At 36.5% G+C, this 18812-nt stretch overlaps 1 protein-coding gene across 1 annotated transcript in view; it reads right to left on the bottom strand.

Annotated features, from left to right (window-relative positions):
- Nucleotides 1-7606: 7606 nt before the first annotated feature.
- The window catches only part of SKP2 (S-phase kinase associated protein 2), a 31322-nt gene continuing 20116 nt past the window's right edge, over nt 7607-18812 (bottom strand). The window contains exons 8-10 of the mRNA XM_037799415.1: nt 14265-14316; nt 14000-14107; nt 7607-9514 (exon numbers count right to left, since the gene is read on the bottom strand). Of these exons, the coding sequence (XP_037655343.1) occupies nt 9301-9514; nt 14000-14107; nt 14265-14316 (374 nt within the window). The 3' untranslated portion in view covers nt 7607-9300. The remainder of the gene's footprint in view (nt 9515-13999; nt 14108-14264; nt 14317-18812) is intronic.

The following is an 18812-nucleotide window of genomic DNA, read 5'->3' as shown; positions in this document are numbered from 1 at the left end:
CTTTTTCACTTGTATTTTTTTAATTTCCCTTGGGGGTCATTATTTGAAAACCTGAGTTTCATAAAGTGTTATGCTTCAGAAGTCTTTTATCCCACTGCTATCACTGTTCTGTATTGTTCTGTGACCTGACTTTTAATTCATTGCTAATATTTGACACAGGTCATGATTTTTTCTGCATAATCAAAGGGTAAAGTGTCTACCTGGTAACGGTAGACTCTTCAGATAATTTTGACTTAATACTGTTGATGCTTCGTACATGTATTTATACTCATGGTCTCAGTACATCAAATCATATTACATGCTTGACTAAATATATGTAGCCTTCACATATAAAGAATTTCCATTGTCTTCACTTTTTAAATATAAAATAAACAATATAACCAAAATAAGTAGAAAGAACCAGAACATTTTGCTTGAGTTGAAAAAGTTATCAAATATAAACTCAAGGATACTTGTCTATTGCTTGGTTGTGAAAATAACAATGTAAATTTAGACTTTAAAGCACTAGAAACTTCATTCCATTGTGCCAATATACCATAATGTATACTTCATTATACGTAGGAAGAGTGTCTACTGAAATAATTGTGCAAAAAAGATCACAGTGATAATGTGACATGTAAAAGATATAATGAAAAATATTATGGAGGAGGGAGAGGGGATAAGAGTAATGTACTGATGAGCTACTGCACTACAAAGATGCATAGTTCAAGTATTTTATTTTCCATTTTAAAATGCCGTTTATTCTTAAACTTAGTATTAAAAATATACCTGAAGGGATTAGGGCATAAGTCAATGAAAAGGCTTCTTAAAGAAAACTTAAGTTTTCTACCTTAAGGAAGGATGAAAAGTTTTTAAGTGCCTTGTAGGCCTTAAGACACATTTTTAAAGAAAATCACTGACTAAACAAGGATGAGCTAAAGGGAGACAATGGAAAAGAGTATTTTAAATGCTAACTTGCATTCTTTATAGGATAGATAGCAAAGGCATGTATTTTGTTCATTTCTCCCTTTTTAAAAATCAAACAGTAGTTTAAGAAAAAAAAATCAAAATTTGTGATCCTTATAATACTTCTCAGAGATCTGAAAAAGTGTTTTATACCAGTACATTGTGAGTTCCTTGGGGGTAGGGATTGATTGACTTTCTGATTTGTATTTTCTTAAAATGAATACTTAAAGACTGACAGCTAATAGAGAAATTGCCTAATACAATAAAAAACAATAGTTTTAGTATACTGAAACTTGACATTGTGTACTTGTTATGGAGTGAGGAAGTGGGTCATCTGATATATAGACAGATGAAATACTTAGATAGGACGGTATTTGAGAATCAAGTTTTTACAAAATGTTTTAAATAGATGTTTTTCCCAACTGTGACTGCTGTTTTTTTCCATACTTACTTTCTTTGACTGGATCAAGAGGGCTTGAATGATTTACCAGGTTTTTGCTAGACTAGACTGGTTTTCCTTGGCTTTCACAAGAAATTGATCTATTTGAAATAGTTGTGGTAATTCAACTTTGTTACATAGCTAACTATTTCTTCCTGCCTCAGATCTTCCCCTCAAAGCATCTTCTCTTCATGAAATGTTTTCCATAAAATCATTCTATTAATCTTTTAAATATTTCCATTAGACTTTTAAATAGGTAATTGTGGATTCTCCACTTTACACATAGTATAGGACCAAAATACTGCTAGATTCCTATGCCTCTATGTACTTACTGGCTCTTGGAGCAATACCACTTAAAAGTAATTTATATTTGATTATTACACTGTCTAGTGACTTACAAGTAGGTTTGAGTGAAGATATTTAAAAGCCAATATAGAGGTAGATTGTATTTGAATGCTTGTCATGGCTTTGTTGTAATAGCCCAAAACTGGAAACAATCCAAATGCTCATCAACAGGCAGAGAGAAAAACAAATTGTGGCCATCCATACAACAGCATTCTACTTAGCAATGAAAAGGAATGACCTATTGATACATGCAGCAACGTGGACTGACCTCAGCATCATTATGCTGAGTGAAAAAGCAGAGACAAATGTGGGCACTGTATGGATCCTTTCACAGAAGACTCCGGAAAGTGCAGACTAACCGATAGTGACAGAAAGCAGCTTAGTGGCTGCCTGGGGATGGGAAGGGGGTGAGAATACAGAGAGTGGTGGGAGGGAGGGATTATAGATGAGCATGAAAAAACTTTGGGTGGTGACAGATATGTTTATCATCTCAACTGGAGTGATATTTTTGCCTTTGATATGTGAAACTTATCAAATTGTGCACTTTAAATACGGACAGTTTACTATATGCCAATTATATCTCAGTGAAGCTGTAAAAAATAAAATCAGGTGTGAAATTAAAAAAAAAAAAAAAAGCCAATATAGAGGATCTAAGATGGTGGCATAGAGAGGAGTGGAAGCTAGTTAGTCCCCCTGGAACAACTAATAAAAAACCAGTAACAACTAGTAAATAATCCAGAATAACTGCGGGGGGACAAATGTGACCCTCCACTCATCATACTCCAACCTGAATTGGGAGGAATGCCCAAGATCATAGGATAAAATTTGTAAGTAAAAACTGGATCCAAGCCCAGGAGACCTACCCTACAGTCTGAGCTGCAAAGCCTTGTGGTGCTAGAGAGAAGCTCTCTCCCAGCAAGCAAATATAACTCAGCTGAGCTTCAACTGGGGTTTTAATTAGCGAGTGTGAACTGCTCACTACCAGCTACGAATCTCCAACAAGCAGACAGAAGCTTTGGGTGATGACTGACCTGGGAGACCTGGAGGGTCACCACGGACTAGCCCTGAAGGGGACTTTCTGTCCCTGTTTCCACTCAGTGGAGAAAGCCTCAGCCATTTTCAGTTCCCAGTGCTCTGACTCAGACAAGGGTGGAGAGAGCACAGGCAGAGAGAGACCATTGAAATGCTAATGACCTCCCCCTAGGGAATCTATCTTCTCTAAGAGGAAAGCAGTGAGGCCCAGCTGTACTACCTGCCTTCCATTCAGAACCAGACCCCAGAGCCTGGGGGAAAACAGCCATGGGCCACACCTCCTTACACCAGTCTGGAATTACAGGCTGACAGGTGCCACCTGCTGGGCAGAAAAGCACAGTGACTGGAGGCATCAGAGGGTGTACCAATTTTCTAAGACACACCCTCAGGGAAACCAGATACTGAATATTTCTTCCTTCTGGGACCTGAGCCCATTCTGGTCTGGGAAAACCTGATTGGGGTAACCAAGGAAAACATGCCTAGACAACAGAAAACTACAACCTACACTAAGAAAAATGAAGTTACGGCCCAGTCAAAGGAACAAACTTACACTTCAACTGGGATACAGGAATTGAAACAACCAATACTAAATCAATTCAAAAAGTTTAGGGAAGTTACAGCAAAAGAGATGAACATATAATGAAAACACTGGGCATACAAGGTAGAAATCGAAAGTTCAAAAAAACAACTGGCAGAATCTATGGAAATGAAAGGCACAACACAAAAGATGAAAGACACAATGGAAACATACAACAGCAGATCTCAAGAGGCGGAAGAAAACACTCAGGAACTGGAGAACAAGGCACCTGAAAGCCTACACACAAAAGAACAGATAGAAAAAAGAATGGAAAAATATGAGCAACATCTCTGGGAATTGCATGACAACACGAAATGCCAGAATGTACGAGACATGGGTGTCCCAGAAGGAGAAGAAGAGGGAAAAGGGACAGAAGCAATAATAGAGGAAATAATCACAGAGAATTTCCCATCTCTTATGAAAGACATAAAATTACAGATCCAAGAAGGGTAGCATATCCCAAACAGAATAGATCTGAATAGGCGTAGGCTATAATCAGATTATCAAATGTCAGTGATAAAGAGAAAATCCTGAAAGCAGCAAGAGAAAAATGATCTATCACATACAAAAGAAGCTTGATAAGACTATGTGCGGATTTCTCAATAGAAACCATGGAGGCAAGAAGGAAGTGGGGTGATATATTTAAGATACTGAAAGAGAAAAACCACCAACCTAGAACCCTATATCCAGCAAAACTGTCCTTCAAATATGAGGGGGAACTTAAAATATTCTCTGACAAACAGACAAGGACAGAGTTTGTGAACAAGATACCTGCTCTACAGGAAATACCAAAGGAAGCACTGCAGACAGAAAGGAAAAGACATGAGTGAGAGGTTCAGAAAACAATTTTGGGAGACAGTAGCACAGTAGTTCAGTAAGTACACTGAACAAAGATGACTGTGAATATGGTTGAAAGAGGAAGGCTGGGACCATGTGGGACACCAGAATGGTTGAAAGAGGAAGGCTGGGACCATGTGGGACACAAGAAGAAAGGAGGAAAGATAAAGACTGGGACTGTAACTCAGGGAAACCTAGGGTGCTCAATGATTGTAATAAAAGGTACAAATATGTTTTTCATGAGGTAGAACAAATGAATGTCAACATTGCAAGATGTTAAAAATATAGTGGGATTGGGGGAAAAATATCATCAATGCAAACTAGAGACTATAATTAACAGAAACATTGTGTTATGCTTCCTTTAATGTAACAAAGGCAATATACCAAAGCTAAATGCATATGGGGGGGGGTGGGGAATCGGGGAAGGGTATGGGACTCCTGGCATTGGTGATGTTGTCTGACTCTTTATTCTACTTTAGGTTAATGCTTTCTTTTGTCGCTTTCTAGCTATCAAGTTTTGTTTTTTGTTTGTTTTCTCTTTCTCTTCTTTTTCTTTTGCCTCTCTGCCTTCTTTGACTCTTCCTCCATCTTTGTGGAAGAAATGGAGATGCCCTTATATAGAGAGTGGTGATGGTGCTGAATACATAAATACATGACTATACAGGGAACCAATGATTGTTTACTTAGGATGGAATGTATGGTGTGTGAACAAAACCATCATAAAAGAAATGGGTTGATGAAGAAAACTTGAGGGCACTATATTGAGTGAAATGGGACAGACACATAAGGGCAGAAGTTGCAGGGTCTTACTGATCTGAACTAATTATAATATGTAAACTCATAGACATGAAATATAAGTTACCAGGAAATAGAATGAGGCTAAAGAACAGGGAGCGGTTGCTTATTATGAGCAGAATGTTCAACTAGGGTGAACTTTAATGTTTGGAAATAGACAGGGGTGATGGTAGCATGTTATGAAAATAACTAACAGTGCTGAAAGGTGTGTGAAGGTGGTGGAAAAGGGAAGCTCAGAGTCACACATCTCACCAGAAGGAAAGTTGGAAGTTAAAAGATGGGAATGTATAAAACAGTGAATCTTGTGGTAGAAAATGTCCGTGATTAACTGCACAAATATTAGAAATCTCTCTCATGAACTAGAACAAATGTATGACACTATAACTAGAAGTTAATAATAGGCATATAGGGAAAAATATATACCTATTGCAAACATATACTACAGTTAGTAGTATTTTAACATTCTTTCATCAACAGTAACAAATGTACTACACCAAAACTATGAATCAATAATGGAGGGGGGCATGGTTAGGGGTATGGGAGGATCTGAGTTTCCTTTTTTTTGTCTTTCTTTCTTTTCTGGAGTAATGAACATGTTCTAAAAATTGAAAAAAATTAATTGTGTTGATGGATGCACAGTTGTATGATGGTACCATGGGCAGTTGATTGTATACTTTGGATCTCTGGATAGTTGTATGGTATGTGAACAATCTCAATTAGTGGTCCTATTAACTTAAAAAATGGGAGGTTTATGGACTACTGTGTAGTCTTGTACATCATCATGACCCTTACTTTTTAGGACCTTAACACATAGTGACTATAATGCACAAAATTTCAATTATTTGTTTTGAAAAATAACAAAATATCAGCATAAAAAATTTAGATTCATTAAAATAAAAATAACTCTATTAAATAAAAATAAATCCATACAATGAATTTAGTACATGCTTTTAGGGCTTCAGCCTATATCCTGAAGAGTTAGTCTCTTGATGAAGAGACATTTTAGACCAAAATATCTTTTAGGTATTTGGCTGGCTGGGCAGTGGGAGAGGAATGGTAAAGTGGAGTTTGCCTTTTTGCTTGTTTCAGGGTTGAGGTATCCAATATACAGTTTTTTCCCTAGTTTTCTCAGTCCCTGGACTACTTGTTTTTCCCCAAATGCACTTTCTTCCCCTGTGCCGTTGTTCAAGCACAGTATTCTCCACACTGTAAATCTTCAGTAAATGTTGGATTGAAATTGAGTGCACAGGATAAAAAGAGAGGCAAATCCTTTACGCAGAAATAAAAGTTTCACTTGGCCAGAGTATCCCTCCCTCATAAAATATCCCTGGAACTTATGGCTAGGGCATGGGTGAGTGAGGAACCAAGCACCTAAGAGACAGTGAAGTGACAGCAGTAAGAATAATTTTAAAAAGCCCACCAACATGTGCCTCATCTGTCAAGTATTTTTTGCCTAAAAAAGAACCCAACTTGGCAAGATCAAGCCTTCGTATGAAGGTTTCTCAACACTGGCACTCTGGACATTTTGGGCATATAATTCTTTGTTGTGAGGGGCTGTCCTTTGTATCCAAGGATGGTTAGCAGCATCCTTAGCCACTAGATGCCAGTAGGACCTCCCCAGTTGTGACAAAAGTGTCTCAAGATATTACCAAATGTCTCCTGGGGAGCAAATCATCCCTGGTCTAGAGCTTTTTGCTCTAGGGGACAGAGTAACCTACTAAATGTTGCTCCAGAGATGACACTGGTATAATCCAATATGGTATATATGACAAATGACTGTGTTTCTTCAATAAATAAATTGCAAGGAAAAAGAAAAGGAATTCCAAAGATTAAGAATGTCAGCCAAATACAGTGTGTGGGCCATGTATGGAGCCTGATCACAACAAACCACATATAAGAAAACATTTGAGAAAATTAAGAGAATTTCAATGCCATCCTAGTATTTGCTATTTCAGAATTCAAGAGTCCCTATCTTTTAAAGATATATACTAAATACTTATAAAATTATAGGTCTGGGTTTTGCCTCAAAATAATCCATTGGGGAGGGGGGAATGAATGAGATCATGAATAAAATGAGATTGGCCATGAGGTTAATTGTTGAAGCTGGGTGATGGGGCTTCATCATATTCTCTACTTTTGAATGTATCTGTCATTTTTTTTTTTTTTTATAATTAAAAAAGAAAAAGGAGGCAGAGAAGTGATAATGTAAAAGAAGAAATCAACAGAAATACATGATGTTCAGGAAGAAGCACTATTTCACCATGTAAATGGATGGATTCAAAAGGAAACGAATTCCTGAAGACCTCTGGAGTAGTTTCAAATAGTTTCTGAATGAGAAACTATTTATATAAACTATATATATATATGCTGAGTAATCCTGTATCTAAAAGCTTTTCCTAGTTGAGTTTTACTGATAGTATTTGACTCTCACATTAACCACTTGAATTTCAAATGCTTCGTAAATAAAATATTGCTTTTGGATGCACTTTATAGATAATAAGTCTCTATTTAGCATCTTGTCAAAAACTATCATTTTAGTTTGACAGCAAGCATATGAAGTAGATGGGGCAAAAAGGACTATTTGTCTCAAGTACCACAGTACTTGAGAAAAAAGGAATACAACTCACTTGAAGTGCTCATTTTTATAAAAGTATGATTTATTTTAATACAAATCTATAAAAGTAGAAATCACATACAAAAATACAGATTACTCCGACACCTTAGCAAAATAGCTTATGGCTGGACTTGAGTTTGGAAGTATTATATATTTGAGGGCATCCAGAAACCACAGTCCAACTGGATCCTATCACCAGCCCTTTGTCACTAATCTGTAAACAATAATTTCAAGTAGTATTTAGCACTTTTTAACTACTAAAAAATTGAAACAATCATTTCCTGTATAATACTACTCCAAAATGTTTTTCCTTAGATCTGAGCAGACAAGGACGCTTCATACCATTGTTTCCAATATTTGAAAAATATGATTAAAATAAAAAGACCAGTTAATATAACAGAAATGATGGGCTTGGTTTTACTGTTTCATTTTGGACACACTGGGAGGTCATCAATTTAAATAAACTATTTTTTTTTAAAGCATAATGTAATCTTTTTGCTGCTATGTACCAGTTTTTTTTTTTTTTTAAAAGCACTGATGCTATCAAAAAGTTCAACACCTGAGTCTTAACTTTTATATAGGTGCAAGCAGTGATTGCTGCTCAGTAACTACATGGACCATATCCTGCTTCTAGTGTGTATTTCTGATTGAAAGGAAGCTGCAGTTCGTCTTAGGGAACTTTAGGTCCAATAACCTTATAAAATGGGTAGTTTCAAACACTTGTTGTGGACATCAATAAAAAAAGGCAATTTAAAATACTTGATTCTAGACTAATATAAAAATAACTTCAAGAACCTCATCAATAAACTAATGCTTCAGTTCAGTGTTCTAGCCAACATTTCAAAAACAGGAACTGATTGGTTAATAACACTTTTTTAAAACAAAGCAAGCCATTTTAAAAGCTAAAGAACCCATGTTAACATAATTTGATCATAAAGTGAGAAAACCACAATTATATTTCCTCAACTAATTTAGAATTCTGGGAACACAGTACCTTATGCAAATTAAAGGATACTACAAATTAATCTGTCATTTGAGAAAACTGCCTCTTGAGTCTTCAAATTCTGCACCAATTCTACATGTCAGGGGTTTTTCTTTGTTTGTTTTAAGGTCAAAGATGAATTCCACAGGCATATCAGTTGCCATGGACCTAATTTCAAACCTAAAGTCAAACTGAAAATGCATATTTTCCTTTTTGTTTCCCAAGAAGAATTGCCTCAAATGTAACTATGCTACAAGTCTCTCTGTTCAGGTCATAATACAAATAGCTTATTGTTCTTTCAATCTATGTCTTATAAAACAATACTGAAAAATTAAATAGAAAAAAGTTAAGTTAGCATACAGGCTATGGAAATGTTATCAGTCAAGATTTATAGCTTGGTTCTAAATAGACTTAACAATAAGGACACTTGGAAGAGGTGATTCAAATTTTGCTCGTAAAAGGAACCTTCAAATTACAGGCTCAGTTTCCTATAAAAAAGGCCTCCAACTTAAGTTCTTAAGGAAATGGCAGTGTCAAAGCTTTTATAGTCATTCCCAAAACAAGCAACACTTCATAGTTTTCTCTCTCAAATAGTTCTCTAATGCCCATACACTCGCAGAATGAAAGCAAAAGGAAACCTAGAAGGAAAAGAGTCAAGGGCTCCAGCAATTGGGCTTCATGCCTATTTTCTCTGATCCACATAAAAGAAAAGACACCATCCTGCAAAAAATACTTCATAAACAACTGGGCTTGTGCAGTGTCAGTCGACATTTGATGCCCCATATCTCCTGATTCTTTTTGTTGTCAATAGTTGGCCTGGCAATGGTAGTGAAATGAGAACAATTAATCTGTAGATGAGGAAGGGCTTCCTTTAACAGTTGAAGGGTACTGTCTGGCACAATTCCAAAAACTTGTAGTGTTTTCAGTGTGGGAATTTCTCCAAGTTCACTGGAAAGAAAAAGAGAGACTTTCAGAGTAACAGTATCTATGGAAACTATTCAACTAGGGCTATATGACCCAATTTTTACAATTTGCTTCATATTCTATAAAATGCAACCTGAAAGTGTAATGTGCAATAATTGATTTGAGAAAATAACAAGGGTGAATCAAACCAGAAAGTACAAGCCATGGCTTGAGCAACTTGGCCTTAGGAAACATGGCAGTGCATTTTGTTCTATGAGGCTCATAACAATCTTAGAAACTCTGAGGTTTATTCAAAATCTAACCATATTCGTTTCCTTACTACACTCTTAACTTATACAGTGATCTAAGCTAGTGTTGGTAAAAACAATTTTTTTTACAGTGGCATCAGCTGGAATCCCCAGATATTACATCCAATTTAAGGATATGGACTTGGCCTTTATTAGAACTAGGTACCTTCTCTTAAAGGAGATATTAACAGTGTTGATAACTTCTTAATAATGGTTGATAGTCAATACATCCATTAGACGCGATGAACCTTAATAGCGACTTCACCTAAGATGTTTTAGACAGTTATGTGGCTGGACATAAATAGAGAAAAGGGGTGACCAATCACACCTTTATAGGAGGAATAGCCATTGTACCTCTCTACATATTATAATTTTTCCTGTCACAGATAAGCCAATCCTCTTCTTACCACATTAAGTGAAATACAACTCTGTCAACAGTGAAATCCTGGCTCACAAAAAAAGGGAGCCTGTTCCCCCAAAGTAAATACTTTTTGGCAATGATTCAGCCTAGATCTATGTGCCTAGAAATTCTTCTCTCTGATCTGTATTTGCTCCAGGTTGGGACACACAGTACAAAGTCTCAGAAAAGGGAACATTTATTTTGGAATTTCAACAAAATCCCACTGTAGATCAATGAACACATCAATGACCTAGAATTCGAAGTATCCTTTATATTTTCACGTCAGTGATTTCTTTAATGAAAAAAATATTTCCTGATACTAATTATCGCCTTGCCTTCATTCTTTCTTCCTTCCAACTCATTCTATATACCAATGTCCTAGAGCCCAGTTCAGACCACGTCACTCCCCAGCTCCAAAACTTTTGATACCTCTTGTGTTTACAGAACCCAAACCACTCAGCTGGCCTTCCAATGTTACGCTTAACCTTTTCTTCCAGTCTTCCCACTACCCCTCTAAATATTCATTTACCCCTTTATTCTTCATTCAACAAAGTATCTTAAGCCCCACAGATGTTTAACAGATTTTGCTGAATACAAGATGAAGGGTAATTTAGAAATTATAAAGATATAAAATATAAAGGCACTAACCAAATAAAATAAGTAAGCTTGGTGTTTTTAAGGGTCAATAAGATCTGAAGGTCACAACAGATAAAGAGAATATCAGGTAGAACAAATTGTTCTCAAACTAAACTATATTCTGGAATGCAGAATAGTGGTATAGGAGAAATGTCACAGTACATATATGTTCATACTTATCATCACTTAAGATGATTGGGGGAAAAAAAAAAAGATGATAGCATCCTGCCCCAACTTTGAAGCCCTCTTATGTGAAATTTGAGTATATGAGAACTTTGTAATAACCATGAAAATCTGGGTTCTGGGGTAACCAACTTAGCTAAAGTGTGAGTCATTCTGTGGTGGTTAATTTTTAAAAGAAGAAACCATGAGTGGGAGTAAGAAGAGGAGGTATGGCAGATGGCAGAAAAGTCAATGTTCTTGCAACAAAGCGTCGAGAGAGACACATGGTGACGAAGGAAATTTCACCAGACTTGGGTACTATATGTGAGAAGGTAGCGAGCTATATAAGATGGAGTGATGGATGAAGGACCAGTTCCCAAGTCAAAAAAAAAAAAGTCTTGTAAATCTTAAGGAGAAGATTAAAACCCATCCCTCTTGATATATGCATCATCTACAATGCAAGAGAACAAATTTCCAAGCATCTTTTTGAAACTACACTAGAAAAGGCTAAAAAGCAAACTAAAGGATGATAAATAGAAATAAGCAATTTAGGAGCCATTATTTCTAACTTAATACTGTAAAATGATGTTAATAATTCTTAAGTATCTTACCTTTGTTTAATTTTAGTAAGCAAAAGATATTCATAAACTCTTTCACAGGTTTATCCCTTACCTCATCTACACAATCCTGTTTTCCTTATAAAATGTTGAATTCCTCAACAAATTCTCCTACCACAGGAATTTTTAGTCTCTCCTAACTTCAGATCAGTTTACTGTCTCCAGCTTGGGTTTCTTATTTGAATGGAATACAAAATAATTAGAAGAAAGTTCATATATAGAGAGTAAGACCAATTAAGGAATATGGGAATAAATACAACAGGGAGAGGTCCCGAGGAAAGAAAGCTCATTTTCCAACTATTTAAAGTATTATTATTACAAAGGAAGACCCTCATTTTATTTTCCCACTTCTGAAATCGGAAATAAATAGGCTTAAATTCTTTAGCACAGATGGCTCTCTGGAAATCAAAGTTGAGGCATCCTGGAATTTTTTGCATGGATTTCAAATACATCAGGTGCAAGAATGACTGAATATAGGGGAAAGAAATTTTATCCTGAGAAACTTTTAAGGATAGGGTGCCAGATAACTCATCTTAAGTGTTCACTGTTTACATTATGCTTAAAGAAACATACCAGTTTACCCTAAAAGTTCAAGGACAGCAGCCTTCTTGTTCTGTTCTGGTGATCTGACTTATAACTAAACTGATGCCCCTATTTCTTTTATTTCAAGACAAGATGTAGACAAATAAATAATAATAATGGAGTTAAAGTTCACACCTCGGTCTGTGATCAGAGCCCATACTCTTAACCATGATATCCCACTGCTTGCAGGGATTATTGTGCAAGCATTACTACCCACTGAATAAAAATATTAAAATGTGAAGGCTCACAGACATCCCCTAGCTTCTGCTTTAGAAAAAGTATTTGGGTATTTCCTGTTTGGCTTCCTTCCCTCTGGAAAGAACAAAAGCAAGGCATAAGGGTAGATTCTCTTAGGAAAAGCAACCAGAAAAGAATTATCACTGAACACTGAAGGGAGCTACCCAGGCAAGGAAGAAGGAGTCTAGATGGCAAGGACCAAAAAGAACAGATAAGGGAAATCTTTTTGGGTAGAGGCAAGAGGCTCTTAAAGAAGTTCTGAATGGAGGAGGGCAGGAGACTTTAATTCAGAGTTCCACGTACATGAATTTAGACCCCAACACTTGAGAGGGACAGAAGTCCATACTAAAATCCCTTCTTAAGCAGTGCTTTTCCAAATGAGATACCAACTCAGGATCTGAACTCCAAGATAGATTAAATTGATTAATTAAAAAATATAATTCCTAGATTTCCAGTTCCACTAATTAACCCTGTACAACTGAAACATCTGCTTTATTTATTAACTCCAGAAATTAACTCACAAGATCCAGACCAATAATTTGAGGACTAAATAAATTCTTTCTTCAAATTCACTACCCTTATAGGTAGTAACCAGAAGCTAAATTACCTTTTCTTGGGTAGTGAGCTAAACGAGTTCAGGAGCCTCAGTCAGGGCACAGTGGCTGTAGTAAGAAGTGCACTTGACTGAATCCGAGGTACTAACTTCTTAGGGTTTTCAACAAAATCGCAAGACATTTACATTTGACATTAGGAAAAATTTTCCAACCCTCAGGACTGTAATAAAGGAAACCTTTTTAAGAACGAAGAGATGATATTACTCCCAGGATGACCTGCATACACAGCTACCTAAAAGAATGATGGGCCACATTACCTGTAACTGTGCAGGTACAAGTTAGCCCTTGTATGAGCTGCAATATTAGATTCAGACTATTCTGCTGCTGTTCAGGAGACCTGGGATTTATGCCCCACTCTGCCATTAACCTTGCTATGCAGGTCCAGGTAAGTTACTTCAGCTTTTTGGACCTCAATCTCCTCCCAGCTCAAACAAAGCACTGGACTCTTAGGATATATCCCACTCACAGGCTTCCATTCATCCCAGTCCTTGACCATCCAGGACTGACATCACTAGAAGACTGAGAACTCTTTTGGGAATTGACTGGAGTTGATTGGAAGAATATGAAATAATTCGGGGGGTGTAGGGGAAGACAAAAAAAAATACAATAAAGAAATGTACTGGGTTTGCCTGCTCAATTATATTCTCAGTTTCCTGGAGCAAAAGCTGTCTTCCACTTTTTTTTTTGCAAATCTTCCACAATGACTAGTATAATATGCTAATATTTAAATCTGCTGATGGCTAAATAACAAATATTTAGTGAACTATCATGGTCCACTTAGCTTTACCAGGCATTTTAAGCAAAAAATTCTACCTTTGTTTTCTATTTGCTGATCTTTCCTAATCAGTTTGTGGTACACTAATATTGATGTTTAAGTTCTAAATGTCTGCTATTTATAGTAATGGATGGTAACACCAAGTGGTATCTCTTTGGGTCCCTGCCCTCTACTAACTTTAAAAACAAAAAATACTTACAGTAAAGTTTCAGGTATGATGTCATAGCATCGACTGAGTGACAGGTGCTGGAGATAGTTGAGGTGGTGAAATTCCTGAAAGCAGTCATTCTTTAGCATGACACTATCACTACAACAGAGCAGACGAAAAGATATTAAAAACCACTCATCAATCCTAGGGTGAGAACACAGAAATAGTCTACTGTGTAGTTCCTTTAATGCACCATTCAATAAGTAGCATTTTTTTTTAAAAACTTTTGATTTGAGATGAACAAACAAAATCATACCTTAAGTCTAGGTGGACAAGATTGCGGCATCTTCTAACTAAGGTAGAGACATCTAGGGGAAAAAAAAATAACACAACAGTTACTATTAAATGAAGAAAATAAAAATACCTGCTATCACTACTGTCAGTTAACACTGTGCTGGAGATTGGGAACAATGCAATTAGAGTCACACAATTATTAGAAAGAAGAAACAAAATTATCATCTTTGCATATAAGATTTTCCACCCAGAAAATCTGAGAGAACCATCTTTGACACACTACTGGAACTATTAAGAACTGTGTAAAATGACTAGGTGACAACAATCCATAGTTTATCTATGTATCAGCGATAAGTGACTGGAAAAATAAAAGGAAAAAAATCTCACTCACAATAGGAAAAAGCGAAACTAATACACACCAGTATATATAAACAAATAACATATTATAAAGATGGCACTTCAAATCAGTGGAGGAAATCATGGATTATTAAAAAAGAATATTGATACCACAGTAGGAAAAATTAAGTTATTTCTCAAACTCATATCAGATATCCAAATAAGTTCCACTTCTATTAAAAAGCAATAAATATAAAAATATAGGTATTATTAATTGGATTTTGGGATAGGTAAGATTTTCTAAATGTAAAAGAAAACAAAAATTTTAAAATTCTACCACATTAAAATAGTTAATAGTACTATTATAATAAAAAAATCTGTTGTCAGTTGTAACAAAGGTACCACACTAATGCCAAGTGTATTTAATAATAGGAGGGATATATAGGAACTCTGTATTTACTGCATGATTTTTCTGTAAATCTACTTCTCTAATAAAAAAATATATTTCAAAATAAATTTAAAAAAATCACAATGAAATACCACCTTACACCCACTAGAATGACTATTATTATAAAGAACAAAATAGACCATAACATATGCTGGCAAAGTTGCTTAGAAATAGAAACCTTAGTCGACTGTTGGGAATATAACACAGTGCAGTGGCTGTGGAAAACAGTTCGGCAGTTCTTCAGAAAGCCAAATACCATAAGACTTGGCAACGCCACTTCTAGGTACATGTTAAAAAGAGTTGAAAGCAGGGACTCAGATGGATATTTGTACACCAATGTTCACAGTAGCATTATTTACAATAGCCAAAAGGTGGAAGCAAACCAAATGTCCATCAGCAGACAAATGGTTAAGCAAAATGTGGTATATACATTAAAAACTTTTTTTTTTAACTCTACATTGTTAAAACACATAAAACAGAGTTAATGGTATTAGTCAATAAGGAGTAAAAAAACATTAAACACAACAGAAAATGAATGAAGAATGTGAACAGATAATTTGCAAAAGACATAGATCATAAAATAGCAAGAAACACAAATTAAAATTAGAAATACTACTTCTCAGCCATCAAATGAAAAAATATTCTAATACTCAGAACTGAGGAAACATAATAAAGCAGATCCTCCCATACACTGCAAGTGATTAAGCGTTTGAGGTTTTTTTGTTGTTTTTATCCTCACAGCTATTGTCTTCTGCCACATTCCACTTCCTACCCCTTGAATCCTAGGCTTGCATTTATAACTGCCTGCTCAACATACCCACTTGGCTATGTTTAGGCACTTCAAACTTATGATTAAATCCAAATTCTTCATTTTTCCTGTAAATATGCTTTTTCCCTAAAGTCTTTTCCATCTCAGTAAGTGTTACCTCCATTCATCCAATTGCTCATGTGAAAAACCCTTGGAATCATACCTGACTGTTTTTCTCATATCCATATCCAATCTGTTACCCTGTTATGATAACTCAAAATCTGATCATTTTTTACCATCACTTTGGTAGGTTGAATTATGTACTTCAGGAGGAAAAAAAACAAAAAAAAACATTTTTAATCCCATTCCTGGGGATATGAACCCATTGTAAACAGAACCTTTTGAAGATGTTATTTTAGTTAAGATGTGGCCAACTGAATCAGGGAGGGTCTTAATCCCATGACTGGAGGCCTTATAAAGAGAAAGCCACAGCGAAGAGTGGAAGTTGGAAATCAATGGAATCCAGAGGAGAAAGGAGGACATCACCATGTGACAGCAAAGTCAACAAACCTAGGAATTGCCAGCCAGTCAGAATGCTACCAGCCCTAGGAGGAAGCAAGCGTTTTAGCCCCTAAATTCCTGTTGTTAAACAAACCCATTGCGTGCTATTTGTCAGAGCAGCCAGAAAACTGAGACACCCTGTAATGTTACTACCTCTAATGTAAGTCTCCTTTTGGTCTCTCTGCTTTCATACTTGCCCCCTACAGCCTTTTCTCAACCCAGCAGCAGAGTGACCCTTTTAAAAGGTAAATCAGATCATATCATTCCACTGCTCAAAATACTCCAAGGGCTTACCATGTCACTCAAAAAAAATGCAAAGCTTTTGCCCTGGCCTAGAGAGTACTTGGTTATCTCATCTCCTATCACTCTCCTTCTCGTTCCCTCTTGCACACTGGTTCCCACCTCAGGGTCTTTTTTGCACTTGCTGGTCCTTCATTCTAGAATGTTCTTCCTCCACATGTCTACATGGCTCACTGCCTCATTCATTCGAGTCTCTGCTTGTTTAAGTTTCCTGGGCTGCTCAAGCAAATACAATGTAAAGGGTTGGGTTACACCATGGGAATTTATTAGCTCATGGTTTTGAGGCTAAAAGAAAGGCCAAATCCAGGGGTCACCAACACAATGCTTCTCCCTGAAGACTGCGACACCCTGGGGCTGGCTGCCAGTGATTCTTTGTCCTTAGTGCGTCACATGGTGAAGCACATGGCAGCGTCTCCTGGTCTCTCCCTTCTCCTTCCAGATTCCAATGATTTTTAGGTTCTGGCTGCTCTCTCTGTGGCTTTTCTCTGTGTCTGAATTTCATTCTGTTTATACAGAACTCCAGTAACAGTATTAAGACCCAACCTGATTGAGGTGGGCCACACCTTAACTGAAGTAACCTCATCGAAAGGTCCTACTTACAATGGGTTCATACACAGGAATGGACTAGGTTTAAGAACATATTTTTCTGCGGTACATACAGCTTCAAACCACAGCACCCAAGTATCAACTTCACTGAGAGCCCTTCTCCTTGACCATCCCATCTAAATCCACATGAACTGCAGATTCACCTCAGCTAGATGGGAACTTAACAACCATCGAATCCAACTTGTTGTTTTAAATGAAAGGTTATTTTGGCTTGACAAGTCAAGATTAAATCTAAGACCAAAAGCTAAGCCCTCCGAAACCTAGTTCAGAGCTGCATGGAGAGTTCGCAAGGGCGAGAGGGAATAATATCAGCCAACAATCACTGAGCTCTCACCAAGTGCCAAGAACTGTTCAAAGTGCTTTTCATGTATGAACTCATTCACTCCTTACCATAACCCTAAAGGTGGGGTCTATTAGTATCTCCATTTTACTGATGAGGAAACTGAGGGATGTGGAGGTTAAGCAACTTGCTCAAGGTTACCAAGTAAATGGCAGAGCCGGTATTTATGCTCAGGCAGTCTGGCACCAGTTTATGGGCTAAAAACAAACACATATTATCTTCTATGTGATGAGACAGTTTGCACCATTAATTATGTAAATTTAAAAATCTTTGATTCCCGTTATGTAACTAAGAAAACTAATACAACTCACAATCTGCCTCTTTATCCTTGCTTGAATGTGTCTAGCTAGCAGGATTTTATTACCTGCTGTTATTGCCAAAACTCAGTCAACAGGCCATCCATTCTCTTTCTCAGAGGAACAAAGAAAAGTTTTTCTTTTTTCAAACTTTGACAAAATTAACAGCAGTTTGTCTACAGCAGTTTTTCAACCTTGTACCCAGAGCTACTACGGGTCTCAGTTGATTCCAGAAAAACTCAATAAAATAGTGAGTGGGAAATTCAGATACGAGAAAGAAATGTACACAGGGCCATGCCTTCCCTTCCCTTGGGAATGAACAGAGAACTAGGAGTGGTGGGATTCACTCGTGAAGAGGATGTTTGTGTGGAAGGCCATTTGGCAAGAGCTATCCAAAGCCTGAGAAAGGTGCCTAATCTCTGACCCAGTAATTCCAAATTTAAGACTCCATCCTTGCAAATGCGCTCAAAAATTTGTCTCTCTTAATCATAAAATTGTTTTAAAAGGGAAAAAACAGAAAGACTCTAAACATCGATCAGAAGGAGATGCATTGAATAAATTACTGAATATCTACATGATGAAATATTTAGCAACTAAAAACGATGTGATGTAGAGAACCAATAATGTTATTTGAAAAGAGCATATTATGAAGTACTCTATACAGTATGTCCTGTTTTTATTTAAAAAAAAAAAAAAACTTCTTTATGCCAAAAAATGACTGGTAAGATATTAGATTACTGGTGATTTTTCTTTGTGTTTTCCTATATTTTACACATTTTGAGAATGAACATATAATACTATAATCAGATTTAAAACAGTGTTTAAAGGGGGAAAAATGTAGAACAGAAATATTATGTGTGTGTGTGTGTGTGTGTGAGGGAGGTGGTAAGAGATCAAGACATGACTTTTACAGCTCTCTGAAACAAGCATTCACC

This window comes from Choloepus didactylus, chromosome 11 (genome assembly GCF_015220235.1).
Source record: "Choloepus didactylus isolate mChoDid1 chromosome 11, mChoDid1.pri, whole genome shotgun sequence".
NCBI lineage: Eukaryota > Metazoa > Chordata > Mammalia > Pilosa > Megalonychidae > Choloepus > Choloepus didactylus.
This window is presented reverse-complemented; position numbering and strand designations above follow the sequence as displayed.